We start from the raw sequence: 17045 nt of genomic DNA, 5'->3' as shown, positions 1-17045 counted from the left end.
AGCTCCGGCAAGATCGACAGCGGCTCTTCAATAGCTCTTCGAGCGCACTGCTGAGATCTGGGGCCAGTCTCCTCCCGTTGTTGTCCGGGGAAGCCCAGTTCACAGCACAACAACTGCCGGCACCTAACCTCCTGGCCTACGAAGATCTGAAGAAGACCATCCTGCAGCGGGTTGGCCGCAGTCCAGAGCAACCTCTTCCGTTCTATGAAGTTGGAGAGGACCGGCTGCCCGTTTGCCTTCACCCAACAGCTCCGAGATGCCTGCCGGAGATGGCTGGCTGGTGGGGGATTGTGACATTGAGGGAATGTTTGACCAGGTGGTACTGGAGCAGCTCGCCCATCAACTACCACGAGGAATGGCGGAGTGGGTCCAGTGCCACCGCCCGGCATCACTGGAGGAGGCTGTCTGATTGGCGAAGGACCATATGGTGGCGTACCCGAGGTGGGAGTGCCCTCCCACTCTCTCTCCCCTCCCCCTATGTTTTCCCCATTCTCTTCCCCCTCCCCTCTTCTCTCTCACTCTGCTCTCTCCCCAGAGCCCATTCCTGCCCCACGGAGGAGAGGAGTCCCGCCACCGAAGCCAGTACCCTGTGTGCGGGGGTTTGCACCCCCCCAGTATCTAAAGTTCCCCACCACTCTCCCCCTCAGGTGGAGGTGACCGCAGACGCAGGTTCGGGTGTGGCGCCTGGGCTAGTCTGCTGGAATTGTGGGAATCCAGAACACTTCCGGGATCATGTGTTTTTCATCTCACATTTGCTTTTTATTTATACTGTCAGTTAGGTTTAGGTTAAAGGTTTAGGTTAGGGAGGTAAGTTTTGTTGATTTAAATCTTGATAGAACTTTAACCTTAAAAACCTCATCTGTTCTGGAGAACATCTGACTTGCTTTTAGTGCCACACAGTGGAAATTTTACTTCGGAACTGCTCTGAGATGTGTAACGAACCACATAATTTTATTTTGCAAAAATGTTGCCACAGTCAGCAATATTCGTTGCATGGCAGAAGCTACTCATGAATTGTGATGTCAGAACACCCAGCCACTTGAGACAGATAGAAAGATTAAAAAAAAAATCAAATGAAGCTTTTAAGAAAGTTAGTAATGTTGTTGCTTTTGTGAATTGTTTTCTGAGGTTTGTTACCAAACCTTGCTGTTGAGCAGATGGATGAATTCAAACAAATTCATGATTAATATTTACTCAGATTTGTACAGTCACATACAGTCTAGTCAAACAGATATTTCAACACATCCGAAGCTCAAATCAGATCCGAAATTCTGCCTCAGATGGTCGGAACTCCACACAGCCGCCGTATGACACTCCATTTGAAATGACAGACCTCTGGTCTGTCATCTGTTATTTGTCAGATGCAGTGAAAAGGCAGCTTCAGTCCAGTAAGGCAAAAGAAAATGATCTGCAAAGATGTAGTGAGTACTTTTTCAAGTTTAAATAAAATTGTGTGGAGTAAAAAGTACTATTTTTTCCTTGGAAATGTAACTAAGTAAAAGTATAAGTATTCCGTTTAAATTGCACCCGAGTAAAGGACAATCCCAAAAAGTAATACTTAAGTATAATACTTAAGTATTTTTACTCAATCACTTTACACCCCTGCTTATAGTGTGCATATGGACAGCTAAAATAAAAAGATATGAGAAATATGAGAAAAATGAGGTTTCATTTATAAGATGCAAGGGGATTTTTGAAAAGCTTCTCTTTGTTGTATGATATGGATCAGAGTAGAATCAAAGTATTAATGGTCAAGCCTTCTACAAAAAAAGCAATCAGTTTTTCATGACACAGGTCAGATGAATTTGCATTATCTTAAGTCAATATGAGCCTTGCGTGAGCTACACTCACATGTTGGAATGAAATCCAACAATAAATATTTAAATAAATACACATGCATGTGCAAGAAGCTGATATCTGGTGTTCGAAATAAAATTAGGTGGGAAAATATTAGATCAGTGGTGATGTATGAAACATGCAGTATATGTACTACATTTAAGTCAGGTATTTGGATGCATAGAAAAAAACACACACACAAAAAAAGCCTTAAAATATGCATTAGTCAAAATATGAACACAAACAGCATTTACCAATATATTTCTCAATAAATACAGAGCGACAGAACCTTTACCTGGAAACAATAACAAACAGATGTCTGTGCCATCTGTAAAATATAAATCAACAATTATACACATTCGTATGGTAGTAAAACATATTTACAGATGAAAATACAGGACATTATCAATATTATACCCCTAATCGTTCTTCTGCTGCTTTTTCCACACAAACTGGACTCCACAATGTCCTCAGAACATGCTTCCTCTGTTCAGCATCTTTAGTTTAGTCATAAAGACGAAGTACACGAAGGATGCTGTTGCGAAAATGTTCTTTAGTATGTACAGCAGGGGAGTAACATAACCAAAGATCACCACCAGGCAGATGCGCACCACAAGAAATGGTAAATCTTGGGACAAAACACTTAATGATGCCAGCAACGGACTGTTGGGTGTTATTACCACACGCAAAACAGACATATAAGCCAGTATGTATATAGGGAAGACCCACCCTGAGTAATAGATAGAAAGTGTCCCGGCCACCCTCACCATTTCCACAGTATCAAACCAGAACATGAAGCTGGCTACAAAGAGGTCATGACGAGGGTCTCGTCTCCAGAGAAAGCGCAGAGGACCAGAGTGAGAGTGGGAGGAATAAAGATAGGCTGTGCTGCTGGCCCGAGAAGTGCTGCACAAATCTGCATCACCCCAGTGACCCGATGGTGACCCATTCCTGACCAGTGACCTCAGTGATGTGTCACTGTCTCCTCCATTAGCCTGCAGCTGTGCAGACACTGATGTCACCTGCTCCAAGTGAGTCAGTGCTGGGCCCGGCATCTCAAAGTCTGACTCTAATCCATTTGCTTTTAAAGAAAGGGGATAAAAAGAAGACAACTACAGAAAGGCAGAGAAACATGTCTTTAATTAACTTCTCTGGTCAAAATATATAATCTGTCATCACTTACCCTGTCCTGTCAGATGAAGAGGGCGAATTCTCTCTACTATGTCCACACAAATGAGGGAGAACAAGACCAGTGAGACAGGGAGCTCAGTGAAGCGGTCATAACAAACGTCAGCATCAACCTGAACCTGCATAACCATAAATAGGCCAGGGGGTTGCTGAGAGAACAGTCTGGAGCAAAAAAAGCCTTTTAACATCCTCAAGAGTAAATGGAGGTGAAAGACTAAAAACGAAAGCAGTTAAATCACCACTTTTGGATGAATCACCACAAACGAACTGCATATGTTCTTCTATTCTTAAAAGGTTCCCCACACTTTTCGACCAGTGAATTTCCATGACTTTACCATGAAATTTCCAGTCGTTTGTGATTACTGGATAAAGATTTTTTAGAAATTCTCAATTCAGACCACTTCACAAATGAATCAGACCATATTGTGAACCGATTTTGCCAATTAACTGAAGCGCAAAAGAATGATTTGCTGACAAATCGAACATCACTATGACTCATGAGCATGCTGTTTCTACACAAGAGCAACATCTAGCTCATGAAATATTTGACAGCAGAGCATAACTAGAAAATTTTTATTCAGATTCATCAATAGATTCATCTATGTAGATTTATCTTTATACATCTCCATGACATTTTAAGACTTATTTGCATGACTTTTCCAGACCTGAAACACAATTTAAAAAAATTACCAGGCTTGGCACGATTGTGGGCACCATGTCAGTTACAAACAGACTCAAAATGTAGGTTAATTTCATTATTTAAAAACACACATGCCAACCCCTATCAGAGGTTCTAAAGGTATTTGCTGTCATCAGCAGTTCTTCCCTAACTATGAGAGTAGCAATGCATTTGCAGTTAATGCACATCTAAACCCGACAGCCCTCAGTTTTAACCTGAGACTTCAGCTGGCTGCAATACAAAACCATTGACATTCCAGACTATAATACACCATCTTTTTGGTTAATAGCAAATCTCTTGTTCTAGAGCGAGTTACTGAGCACCTCAGAGATCTGTCTATGAAAAGTTTCTGTTTTTTGTTTTGTTTTTTTTTCATGGTAAGCACTTAGTATTTATTACATGGAGAGAATGTATCATAAAGTCTCTCATACATGTACATCACTGGCTCCAAACCATTTTCAGTATAAAGGTTTTTAAAACATTTCACTGATCTGTATGCATGGTGAATAATATTCAAAGGTACACTCTTAAAAAATAAAGGTTCCAATTAGGACAAAAGTTTTTCAGAGCCTGATGCCATGGAGAATATATTCTATGTTCCACAAATAACTTCTTAAGGAACACCTTAATTATTAAAAGTGTAAATGATTGGGTAATATGGAATTAACTACAGCAAATACAAGTTCATGCAGTAGTTTACAAATGTGACTGAGCAATGTATTACCTTTGAGCTGGCTATGATGATAGCAAAGCATGGTAAGGTGCTGAGCATTACATATGCAAGTGTAACAGGTCTCCTGGAAAGGGGATAAGATTTTAATATTTTCATTGTGAAAGTTACACCCTAACAAAGTTATTTTTACACCGTGCTCTATAGTCTTTTACTGTTTTTATATTTTTAAGGTGCGTTGATCCATTTGTCATTCGTAATACAATGAAGTGATTATCCGAACTCAGATAATAAACTTAAGTTATTTTTTATTACATAACTTTTAGGGGGATTTTAAAATGTATGTAATAAAATGAACAGAAGTTTACTGTATTATCTGAGTGCAGATTATTACTTTATTATTTTATGAAAGTTACACCCTAACCAGATTTGCCTAAAAAAAATGGGAGTGTCCATCTTGAGAAAAGATACAGCTTATAAAAATTGTGTTTGCATTAACTAATTATTCTACTATTCAAAAGAAGGCATCAATGAATCACTTCAACTAACAGGCAGTTTCCATGATATGCTTGCATTACAATAAATAAATAAATAAATAAATAAAAACAAATAAATCCTCATGCTTAGACACTTTCAGTTGAGAAGAAAATTGCATAATACAACTGATTTTCAGAAAACATATCTTGATTTTATTTATTTTTTTTCCAATTTATTTTTCTTACCCCATTATCAAATTGTTTTTTCTTGTTTTAACCCTAATCTAACAAAATGTAATTAGGTTTAGTCAGTGGTGTAAGAAAAAAGACAATCAGGATATATTCTCTGAATACAAGTCTTAACTTACGCAGTTTTGCGTCTCAAGTAAATGCATTTGGTTGCAAAGATTTTTAGACATTTTTTACTTGACAAGACAAAAACAGAGTAAGAAAATGATTTTTTGCAGTGTACTTTTGTAACTTGGTTTATATAATTGTGGCAGCATAGAAAATGGAGATGCACTTACCAGGTGGTTACTTCTGAGAATCGTCGTGTCTTAAGAGTGAAGTACTTCAAAGGCACCCAAACAAACAGGGTTACAGATGCCACATAGGCCACAGAGGCAGCCACCACCAGCCAGTAGGCTGTGGAGCTAGACTTCACAGACTGAATGAGTGAAGCAAAGCGCTCCATAACTACAAACACAGGAATGCAGAGACATGCAAACTGCAGAACCTCATTAAGGATGAGTTTGACAGTCTTCCCTGAGGGCATCTTGACAATTTGAGTCTTCAGTAAATCCCCCTATGAGTGACCTGTCACAAAGCACATCCACTGCATCTCTCACGCTACTGAATGACTGAATACTCTGGACTCTGTACATGGCGCTGCTTACACTGCATTCTTACTAGAGTTCTTTTATTGCCACAGTAATGAAGCAGTCACGCTTCTTTTTTATGGAGTTATGGGGGAAAAAAGTTACATTCCAGTATAGCAAACTGAAACATTACAATCACAATGACATTCACAAATCCAGGAATAACACAAGTGAATATACAATAGTGAGGGAATTAAGATGATTTTAATCTGCACTGCACAAAATCCTATTCTATTCTTATAGCAAGCACTTTAAGTTTAAGTAAAATAAGTTCAGACTATTTTCAAGATCTCTTTTATTTTTAAAGGTGCTATATGTAATATTTTTTACTGTACTAAATCATAAAATGATCATAATATGTCATTAGAGAATTAGGAAACATGCCAAGTTGAAATACTGACTTCTCCGATAACAATGCTACAGCCAGTATATTCTACTTTCTACAGTATATAGTACATTCCGGGCCGGAATTTCTGTTTATGTTTTGGCCTGTGTGATCCCGCCCACTTCAAACTCACCAATAGTATTTTGACACCGCTGGGTTGCCAGATTTGAACAAGTTTGCAGGCAAACAACTCTGCGTGCTGCAGCCATGGAAGCCAGCAAGCGAACTGGACCAGAGATAACAGATTCCATCCGACCTAAAAAGCCTCGTCATCCGTCGAAAAACCACCATGACCAGAGGTGTAGTAAAACAAGGATAAATACCAAAGGAGATGCCTTTGGAAGATGGAGACAGCTTAAAGCCTAGAAATCCTTTAAAACGGATGCTGAGTTGGCTACCCATGAGCTTCGAGTCTGGGGTGGGGCAGTCAACTCTCCATAATTTTGAATTTGGACTGCAGTACCCATTTCAAACGCTTGTTGTCAATCTTGCCTTTAAATGTTTTAATCTGTTTACTTGCTTTATGAAATCTTACCAAATGTATTTTGTCTTTCTGGCAGAATGGCACATTAAAGTAATAGTTCACCCAAAAATGAAAATTCTGTCATAATTTACTTACCCTCATGTCATTTCAAATGCACAAGTCATTCATTAAGGACTAATTTGACAATAATTTGGGCCTTTTTTTTTTTTTTTTTTTTTTTTTTTTTTTTACTTTAAAGTGAGTTAATATCAAATTGCATGTGAGCGGAGCATTGATAATTCCACCTGAGTGGAGAGGCCTTTTTGAAGATTACACTCGCTCTCTCAGGCCGCTCGCTCAACCAAGAATGTGCTTAGTGATATGCTGGTTTGGGAATCTGCGAAATAAGCAATACGCCTGAGGTTATGGAGCTCAAACATTGTTTTAGTGAAGTCGCAAACCTTGTAGCCTAAATAAATGCAAAGTATAAATCAAAGTTAAGAACGAGGAAATCGAAAGGGAGCATGGAGAGACCGTGAGAATTAGCAAAGATTTCTTTTGGAATCATACGTGTCCAGTTTACAATTTCTGAGGCCCCAAGCAACCAAACCGAGGGCCCCATATAGAAAATGTTACTTAAAAAATTACATATAATTTATTTTAAATCATAATTTTAAATTCATCCTATCAGCCGTTGTAGCAAAGTACATTCCAAATGTTTAATGAAATAAAATTATAGTTCAAGATATTTAATGCATGTTTACCAGTTTTTCAACAATACAGTGATAAAAAAAGCAATATTTACCTACATATAGAGTACTGTGCAAAAGTCATAGGCACATAAGATGTTTTACAAAAACATTTGTCTTAAGATGGTTATTTATATTTTCAGCTTTAGTGTGTCATTAGGAAATATACATTTTAGACTCCCAACCATTCCTTTTGCTAATTGAATAGAATAGAAGAACAGGGAGCCCTGCAACAGATGGCATTGCCCCCACTGAACATCGAGTCAGTCTGGGATTACATGAAGAGACCGAAGCAACTGAGACAGCCTAAATAAATAGAAGAACTGAATTCTCCAAGTTTGGAACATCCTATCTACCAACAACCAAGACAAACTATGTCCAGGTGTACCTAGGAGAATTGGGGCTGTTTTGAATGTGGTCACACCAAATATCAATTTAGATTTTTTGTTTACTGGACTTTGTATGACGTTAATTGATAAATGAAAACTATTTATTTCATTATTTTTGAAGACATCTTCACTATGCAACATTTTTCACAAGTGCCTAAAACTTTTGCACAGTATTGTATATTTTTACAAAACTTTTTTTTTTTTTATGAACAGGGTGTGCAAAACCTACACTCTTAAAGATTTTCTCATCAAAACACAGTAAAGAACTAGCAGCAGAGTTGCCAGCATGTTACTTTAAAATTAACAGTGTCTTGCTGTTGCTGAAATTAACAGCTAGATACTGTTTTTACAGCTACAGTATACAACTGTAATTTAGCAGCATGAAGCTGACAAATTGCATACTATCTACGGTTATTGAAATTAACAGCTATGTTTCCAGCATGCACTGCGGCATGAAGAAATTACTTCAATTTTTTACTATTTACTGGTTTATTTTGATGTTGTTTTTGTTGTAGTCCAAGTTACTTGGATTTTAATGTTCAGCTCTTACTTATTTACGTAAAAGTATGTTTGTTAATTGTCACCACTGTTGCGTTTTGTATGCCGAGAGTTGATATAAGTGTGTCTTGACAACAACTCGAGTTATGTTGTAAGTTAATCAAAAACATCAAACACTCAATTTGCTGATATCATTTAGCTGAAATATCTTTTACTGTTTTTGCTTTTATGTTTTCATGTGTAATGCATCACTATTGCCACATATAGTGACATTTGCAAGGTATGATCAGATATTCAGTCTGACCTTATATTTTGTCTTCCAAGTAGCATAGTGCAATAACTTGTGTTTTACTTAAACACAAATTGACTGGCTGGAAGAACATAATATAATAATAAAGAAAGTCCACGGTGCCAGCTCAAGAGATCACTAATCGCCATAATGGTGACTTCAATCAAAACACAACTATTGATAACAAAACAACAACACTAATTAAACTAAGCCTTCTGTTAAGTCTGAATAAATAATTTTGTACGTGTTTTTTTTTTTTTTTTTTTTTTTTTTTTTTGTAGCTCCAATGCATTGCAAGCACACATACTTATTCAAGCGCAAAGGCTTATGGGTATTTCACCATTATAACCCACAATGCAGTGCTATACTGTTATTTTACTGTGTACAGATTGTTGTTTTTTTACTTCTAATTAGACAGACAAGTGAAGGCTGATGTGAGATGATAAAGAACAGAGGTGTTGGTCAGAAACATCATGAACACTAACCATGTGCCACAAACTACAATTTTCATGGGGGGGGGGGTGTAAAATATACGTTTCAAAATGTCACTATAGTTTTCACCAAGACGATATCATGATTTTAAATGTTAATTTTCCCCTAATGCCTTGCAAAGAACAGCTATTTACCATAAAACTAGTCACTTCACAGTGAGCCTGCTCTTGATCTCCCAGAATGCAACATTTTTAACAGCAAACTACTGTATTTAAGAATCACAGTAGATTGCTGTAGGAATCTGGCCGTAAATTTACAGCAATTTTTTACAGTTCACCAACATTTTGGAATTCAGTTGTTATTTATTATTATTATTATAATCTAACAATTATTAATTGCTGTACAGTTTTTCATTAATACAGAATGATACAGAATTATTATTATTACTTTGATGATTTTTTGTATACAATAGTAATATATTTCTGTCTTATTTACTTTACTTTCACCTGGAGCTTATTTTCTGATGCTGCAGTGTATTGTTCACCCTGTTGTAAAAGGCTGTATTTTATGTAAGCACTGTAGGCAACATTCATAACAGTAACCAGCCATAGTAAATATACAAGGCACGGCAGCCCCTCAGCACACTAGAGCAGAAGGAATAAAACATTGCCTTTTATCAAGAGCTGAAACTTTGCTTGCTGCAGAATAATCTGGAATAATTTTAAACATTGTAAATCACATCTTTGCAACCTGAACTTGTTCAAAAAGTTACATCTTTGTGACACTTGCGCTAAAAACAGTCTAGACGCAGCACAACGAATGAAACAGAACACGTGTCTCGACATGCGTTTTTGAGACCTGAAGATATTTTTAACTTGACACTGTGTCTAAAAATGTGCCGGTCTTGCGTGAGACACTGAAGAAACAGTGAGACGCGATGCAGCAGTCAAGGACGTTCGTCCAGCGCGTTTACGTAGAAAAACAATGGAAAATCAGAGCAGACGCACGCAAAAACGCGTTCGTTGTGAACGGCCCCTAAGTCATGGGCGAAACAAGTTCGGAAGTCCTGTATATTTTTTCATAAATTACAAACCCGAACCCAAAGTTCTACTTGAAAAACTGACTCGAACTCGGCCTACCTCTAACGCATAGAGAATTTCATAGCTGAATTCTCTCACTTAATCGACCGCCTGTTGCTTTCGATTTCTGCTTCGGGATAAAGTGGCACATAACTGTTGGTCAGTTTCCCAAAGCCAAATCCACACCTTAATGATAAGTGAAACATAAAAAAAAAAACTGACTCTAGATTAGTGGTTGCGGATAACAACTTCCGACATCGCTTGCTACATTCATGCGCAGAGAAAAAACTATAAATGATTGTACATTAGAGAGAAAAAAAAAAAAAAAAATTTCTTAAACGAAGGCAGTGTAATTTGTGAATTAAATAATTTGTATTTGTTTTGGGATCATTAAACATGATTTCATCTAATATATTTATTGGACAAAATCTCACTTTATGCAGGACAAATATTTTTTATTTGTTAAATCCATGGTTAAACCTTGCTGTACATATAAAGAGTGCATGCACAATACATGATCGTTTGACGCATATAAAGTCCAGATTCACTTTATGCTGCTTTAAAAATATCAAGGAAAAACAAAAGGGGCACACGGTATCTACTAATATAATAATTTGTATATAAATAACCACAGTCCTTTAGATTGCATATGATTCGTATACCCTATAGAATAATAGCCTATAGAATTGTAGGGTATATAATAAAGCAACAACACTGAAAAGGAGAAAAACATTCACTGCTCTTTTCTGGATAACTCAATACACCCCTCAAAATTAGGATGAGAAATTGCTCATTTTAATTTACCGACCCATAGTCTGATAGCATTAAATCAGAAACCTATTAATGTATCAAATCTACAGTATAATCATTCCGTGGAGACAACTGAAAAACAATTATGAATTTCACTTTTACCTGCAATATTTGACCTGGTACCAGTTCATGTTTTCATTATTGCCATAAACGACTCGAATAAACTTTAAAGTTGAAAAGATTTTAGTTTTCTGGGTCGGTTGTATCACTCGGGTCAGGTTTATACAGAAACGCGCAAATTTGCGCATAGTTTCCGTGCGCACATGTTTTATCACTTGTAGAGGCATGTTTGATGACTTGTTTAAAGAAAATAAAGGTAATTAGAACTGAAAACAAATGTTATGGCATTATTTGAAGATGTTCAATGACGTGCTAACAGAGAAATATTTGACTGATTACAAATGATAAGGAAGGTCTGGTAGACCCAATTATCAAACAGCCATTGTAATCCAGTCCAAAATAAAGAGCGATAATTTATTCTAAAGCACAACAATACAATCACATAATTTCAGAAGTGTATGTTACTAAGCATTTGATAACTGAATAAATGTTGGCCTGTAGTCTATATTTTACCCAGAAGGGCACCTCAGCCCATATGGGCAAAGGGGCAGAGGCGCAAAAACCATACAGTTGTGCTCAAAGTTTGCACACCCTGGCAGAAATTGTGAAATTTTGGCATTGATTTTGAAAATATGACTGATCATGCAAAAAGAAAACTGTCTTTTATTTAAGGATAGTGATCATAGGAAGCCATTTATTATCACATAGTTGTCTGGCTCCTTTTTAAATCATAATGATAACAGAAATCACCCAAATGGCCCTGATCAAAAGTTTACATACCCTTGAATGTTTGGCCTTGTTACAGACACACAAGGTGACACACACAGGTTGAAATGACAATTAAAGGTTCATTTCCCACACCTGTGGCTTTTTAAATTGCAATTAGTGTCTTTCTGGGGAACAGAAAATAACTGTCAAAAGACCTGCGTAACAAGGTAATGGATCTTTATAAAGATGGAAAAGGATATAAAAAGATATCCAAAGCCTTGAAAGTGCCAGTCAGTACTGTTCAATCACTTATTAAGAAGTGGAAAATTCGGGGATCTCTTGATACCAAGCCAAGGTCAGGTAGACCAAGAAAGATTTCAGCCACAACGGCCAGAAGAATTGTTCGGGATACAAAGAAAAACCCACAGGTAACCTCAGGAGAAATACAGGCTGCTCTGGAAAAAGATGGTGTGGTTGTTTCAAGGAGCACAATACGACGATACTTGAACAAAAATGAGCTGTATGGTCGAGTTGCCAGAAAGAAGACTTTACTGCGCCAATGCCACAAAAAAGCCCGTTTACAATATGCCCGACAACACCTTGACACGCCTCACAGTTTCTGGAACATTGTAATTTGGAGTGACGAGACCAAAATAGAGCTTTATGGTCACAACTATAAGTGCTATGTTTGGAGAGAGGTCAACAAGGCCTATAGTGAAAAGAATACCATCCCCACTGTGAAGCATGGAGGTGGCTCACTCATGTTTTGGGGGTGTGTGAGCTCTAAAGGTACGGGGAATCTTGTGAAAATTGATGGCAAGATGAATGCAGCATGTTATCAGAAAATATTGGCAGACAATTTGCATTCTTCTGCATGAAAGCTGCGCATGGGATGCTCTTGGACTTTCCAGCACAACAATGACCCTAAGCACAATTCCAAGTTGACCCTCCAGTGGTTACAGCAGAAAAAGGTGAAGGTTCTGGAGTGGCCATCACAGTCTCCTGACCTTAATATCATCGAGCCACTCTGGGGAGATCTCAAACGTGCGGTTCATGCAAGATGACCAAAGACTTTGCATGACCTGGAGGCATTTTGCCAAGATGAATGGGCAGCTATACCACCTGCAAGAATTTGGGGTCTCATAGACAACTATTACAAAAGACTGCATGCTGTCATTGATGCTAAAGGGAACAATACACAGTATTAAGAACTAAGGGTATGCAGACTTTTGAACAGGGTCATTTAATTTCTTTTCTTTGTTGCCATGTTTTGTTTTATGATTGTGCCATTCTGTTATAACCTACAGTTGAATATGAATCCCATAAGAAATAAAAGAAATGTGTTTTGCCTGCTCACTCATATTTTCTTTAAAAATGGCACATATATTACCAATTCTACAAGGGTATGCAAACTTTTGAGCATAACTGTATATGCAAGGTGTGCAACGCATAGGGGCGCCACGTAAATGGCTCATGGACAGATACATGGGGTGCAAAATTAACGCTTATAATGAACAACATTCTCCAAGAAGCTTGGAACATCCTATCTGCCAACAACCAAGAAAAACTGTGTCCAGGTGTACCTAGGAGAATTGGTGCTGTTTTAAAGGCAAAGGTGGTCACACGGAATACTGATTTAGCTTTTTTTATGTTTACTGGACTTTGTATGACATTAAGTGATAAATGAAAAATATTTATGTCATTATTTTTTTGAAGACATCCTCACTATGCAACATTTTTCACAAGTGCCTAAAACTTTTTTTATCTTTTCCACGAGCAAACACACCAGTGACATAAAATTGAGACACAATGTGTGCTATACATTTGGCCTAGTTTTATTGTGAATACTAATAATTATTAAGATGATTAAAATACTACATACAAACAACTGGGTACTTTTAACAGAACTGATACACCAAAAATCTTCCCTGTGGATAAGGTTTACGTAAGGATTATCATCTCCATGTGCAAATAATAAGGTGTTACAGAACTGGCTCATGGTCCCAGGGTTCCAATTTCCCAGAATGTCTCTCTATGAAATGTCAACAACTACTCTGATAACACTGCAGCTAGAGACAGAGATGTGGGGTACCACCTTAGTTTATAGTAGGAGATTCAAATTAAGGGATGGCATATGAGCCAGTTTGTTTTCTTTAGTGTCAGTCTCAGCCCTCTGCAGGACTCTGAAACATAGATGAAGTTAAGCCAATCATTCCACACACTACGACGCATTTACACATGATCACTCATTCCTGTGGCCATTCTAAGGGATATTGATAGTTTGTAAAATCCAAGACAAGTTGCATGAGTATTTCTAACATTTGTATTGAAAGTTACAGGAAAAAAACTTTTACAGAGTGCACGGTTAATGCCATTCTAATTGAGTCATAATCATCTAAGGGCTGAGGAAGTTTTAGGTGGACACATTCGAAATGAGGGTAACGAAAAGGGTAAATTAAAAGTGCATGACATGGAGTAGCATTACTCCCCACCTTCCCATGTGTCCTTTCTACAGGTCAAGCAGCTGCTTTGAACATAAAGTTCTAAAGACAGAGTTGAGATCACATATATACACATTTATATCTGCACACAGGCAGAATATTACATCCTTCTTGTATTAATGTACTGTTAATTAAAACAGCAAAACAATCACAATTTAAATAAAAATGCACTAAAAACATCTGATCACTTTAACACTGAGAACTGAGTTTAAAGAGACAGTTTACCCAAAAATGAAAATTCTGTCATCATTTACTTAATATGACCCCCATATTTGGAACAAGGTGAGTAAATTATGACAGAATTTTCTTTTTTATGAGTGAACTATCCCATTAAAGACATTGAGGTGATGGGTCACTGTCAGGGAGGACTATGGCAGTGTTTTGCTACATGGTTCTGGAGGAGAGGTGACATGACTTCTGTAGGCCTGAACTCTTTCTCCCTCTCACATACAGTCACATAGTGATGAGAATTTAAATGACGAAACCTCTCTTTCAGGACCTGCTGTGACAAACACCGGACTATTGAGACCTACTGTATATTGGTAACAAAATGTACTGCATGTACAAAACAAGCATGCTCTGTGTTTTTCATGAAAGAAACTTACTTCCAGTCTTTGAGAACTGCAATAATATAGCCAAATCATTAATATAACTTAGTGTTTCTCATCACCTTCATCAAAATGTTCTAATAATAGCCACAATTGTAAAAGATCTGTCATTAAATCGCTCTCTGAGAAAATACAACCAGTTAGTAGTCAACAATCGCCACATGCCTTTATGATAAAAATAAGTGTTTCTGGGTATGTTTGTAGTGTCTTAAAGAAATGAGAATACCATCAAAGAGATATCTTTGTGTCTGTGGCATTTCAAACAGAATGTTCTTCGTTTATGACTACATGTGTCATGTCTGTATGAAATCAGAGAGGTTGAGTCTCTATGGGTCCTATAAGAGAGCTTTCTCCAGACAAGGGGTCTGTTGGTTGTCTGCAGTAGCAGGCAGGCTATGGATGGAGTGCACGGTATAGCCGGTCTGGGTCATGCCTGCTGGAGCACTGGATGGGTTCTGATAGGACTGGACATCAGCTGGGGGCATGTTGCCTGGAGTGGGGCTGTAGACTGGAGGTTGGCCCATGTACATATGGACGTCACTGATATGTGTGTGTGTGTATATCTCTCTCTCTCTCTCTCTCTCTATATACATACATATATACATATATATATATATATATATATATATATATATATATATATATATATATATATATATATATATAGAGAGAGAGAGAGAGAGAGAGAGAGAGAGATATAGATATATATCTCTCTCTCTCTCTATATACATATATATATATATATATATATCTCTCTCTCTCTCTCTATATATATATAGATACATATATATATATAGAGATACAGATATATATATATATATATATATATATATATATAGAGAGAGAGAGAGAGAGAGAGAGAGAGATATAGATCTCTCTCTCTCTCTCTCTCTCTCTCTCTCTCTCTCTATATATATATATATATAAGCTTAATAAATAATATCTTACATTTAAATAAATTCAAAAAGATGAAAAAACAGCATCACACTTTGAAGATCAAGAATACAAAATACTGAAAGTCCTAAATTGGTAAATACAACAACCAATATAGAAATCTGATATATTGCTCTGTATGCAAAACACATATATAATATGTACATGTATGATCTTTACTGACAGAAGAATGGGTCGTTCTAAAGAGCTCACTGAATTCGAGCGTGGTACTGTAATAGGATGCCACCGTTGCAACAAGTCAGTTTGTGAAATTTCTTCCCTCCTAGATATTCCACGATCAACTGTAAGTAGTATTATTGCAAAGTGGAAGCGTTTAGGAACCACAGCAACTCTAACGTAAAGTTACAGAGCGGGGTCACCGAGTGCTGAGGCGCATAGTGCGTAAAAGTCGCCAATGCTCTGCTGACTCAATAGCTGCATAATTCCAAACCTCCTCTGGCATTAACATCAGCACAAATACTGTGTGCCGGGAGCTTCATGGCATGGGATTCCATGGTCGAGCAGCTGTATGCAAGCCTTACATCACCAAGCACAATGCCAAGCATCGGATGGAGTGGTGTAAAGCACACCGCCACTGGACTCTGGAGCAGTGGAAACGTGTTCTGTGGAGTGACAAATCACGCTTCTCTATCTGGCAGTCTGATGGACGAGTTTGGAATTGGTGAATGCCAGGAGAACGTTTCCTGCCTGACTACATTGTGCCAACTGTAAAGATTGGTGGAGGAGGGATAATGCTATGGGGTTGTTTTTCTGGGGTTGGCCTAGGCCCCTTAGTTCCACTGAAGGGAAATGTTAATGCCTCAGCTTACCAAGACATTTTGGAAAATTCTATGCTTCCAACTTTGTGGAAACAGTTTGGGGAAGGCCCTTTTCTGTTCCAGCATGACTGTGCCCCAGTGCACAAAGCAAGATCCATAAAGGCATGGTTGGATAAGTTTGGTGTGGAATAACTTGACTGGCCCTCACAGAACCCTGACCTTAACCCTATCTAACACCTTTGGGATGAATTAGAATGGAGATTGTGAGCCAGGCCCTCTCATCCAACATCAGTGTCTGACCTCACAAATGCTCTTCTGGAAAAATGGGAAAAAATTCCAACAGACACACTCCAAAATCTTGTAGAAAGCCTCCCCAGAAGAGTGGAAGCTGTTATAGCTGCAAAGAGGGGGATCAACTCGATATTAATGCCTATGGATTTAGAATGGGATGTCATAAAAGATCCTGTAGGTGTAATGTGTAGGTGTCCCAATACTTTTGTCCATATAGTGTATAAAAAAAAGTCATAAACTTGTATATATATTTAACATGTTTTTCAAAATACTACAAGAATGGCTGTTTTCATACACTATGTGGCCTGAAGTTTGTGGACACCTTATGTGCTTGATAAACATTT

At 37.7% G+C, this 17045-nt stretch overlaps 1 protein-coding gene across 1 annotated transcript in view; it reads right to left on the bottom strand.

Moving 5' to 3' along the window:
* Nucleotides 1–1105: 1105 nt before the first annotated feature.
* Nucleotides 1106–17045, bottom strand: part of LOC127440406 (uncharacterized) — a 102509-nt gene continuing 86569 nt past the window's right edge. Inside the window, 3 exon segments of the mRNA XM_051696951.1 lie at nucleotides 1106–2917; nucleotides 3020–3143; nucleotides 4428–4500. Of these exon segments, the coding sequence (XP_051552911.1) occupies nucleotides 2307–2917; nucleotides 3020–3143; nucleotides 4428–4500 (808 nt within the window). The 3' untranslated portion in view covers nucleotides 1106–2306.

The sequence above is a fragment of the Myxocyprinus asiaticus genome, chromosome 5 (assembly GCF_019703515.2).
Source record: "Myxocyprinus asiaticus isolate MX2 ecotype Aquarium Trade chromosome 5, UBuf_Myxa_2, whole genome shotgun sequence".
Classification (NCBI taxonomy): Eukaryota; Metazoa; Chordata; class Actinopteri; order Cypriniformes; family Catostomidae; genus Myxocyprinus; species Myxocyprinus asiaticus.
This window is presented reverse-complemented; position numbering and strand designations above follow the sequence as displayed.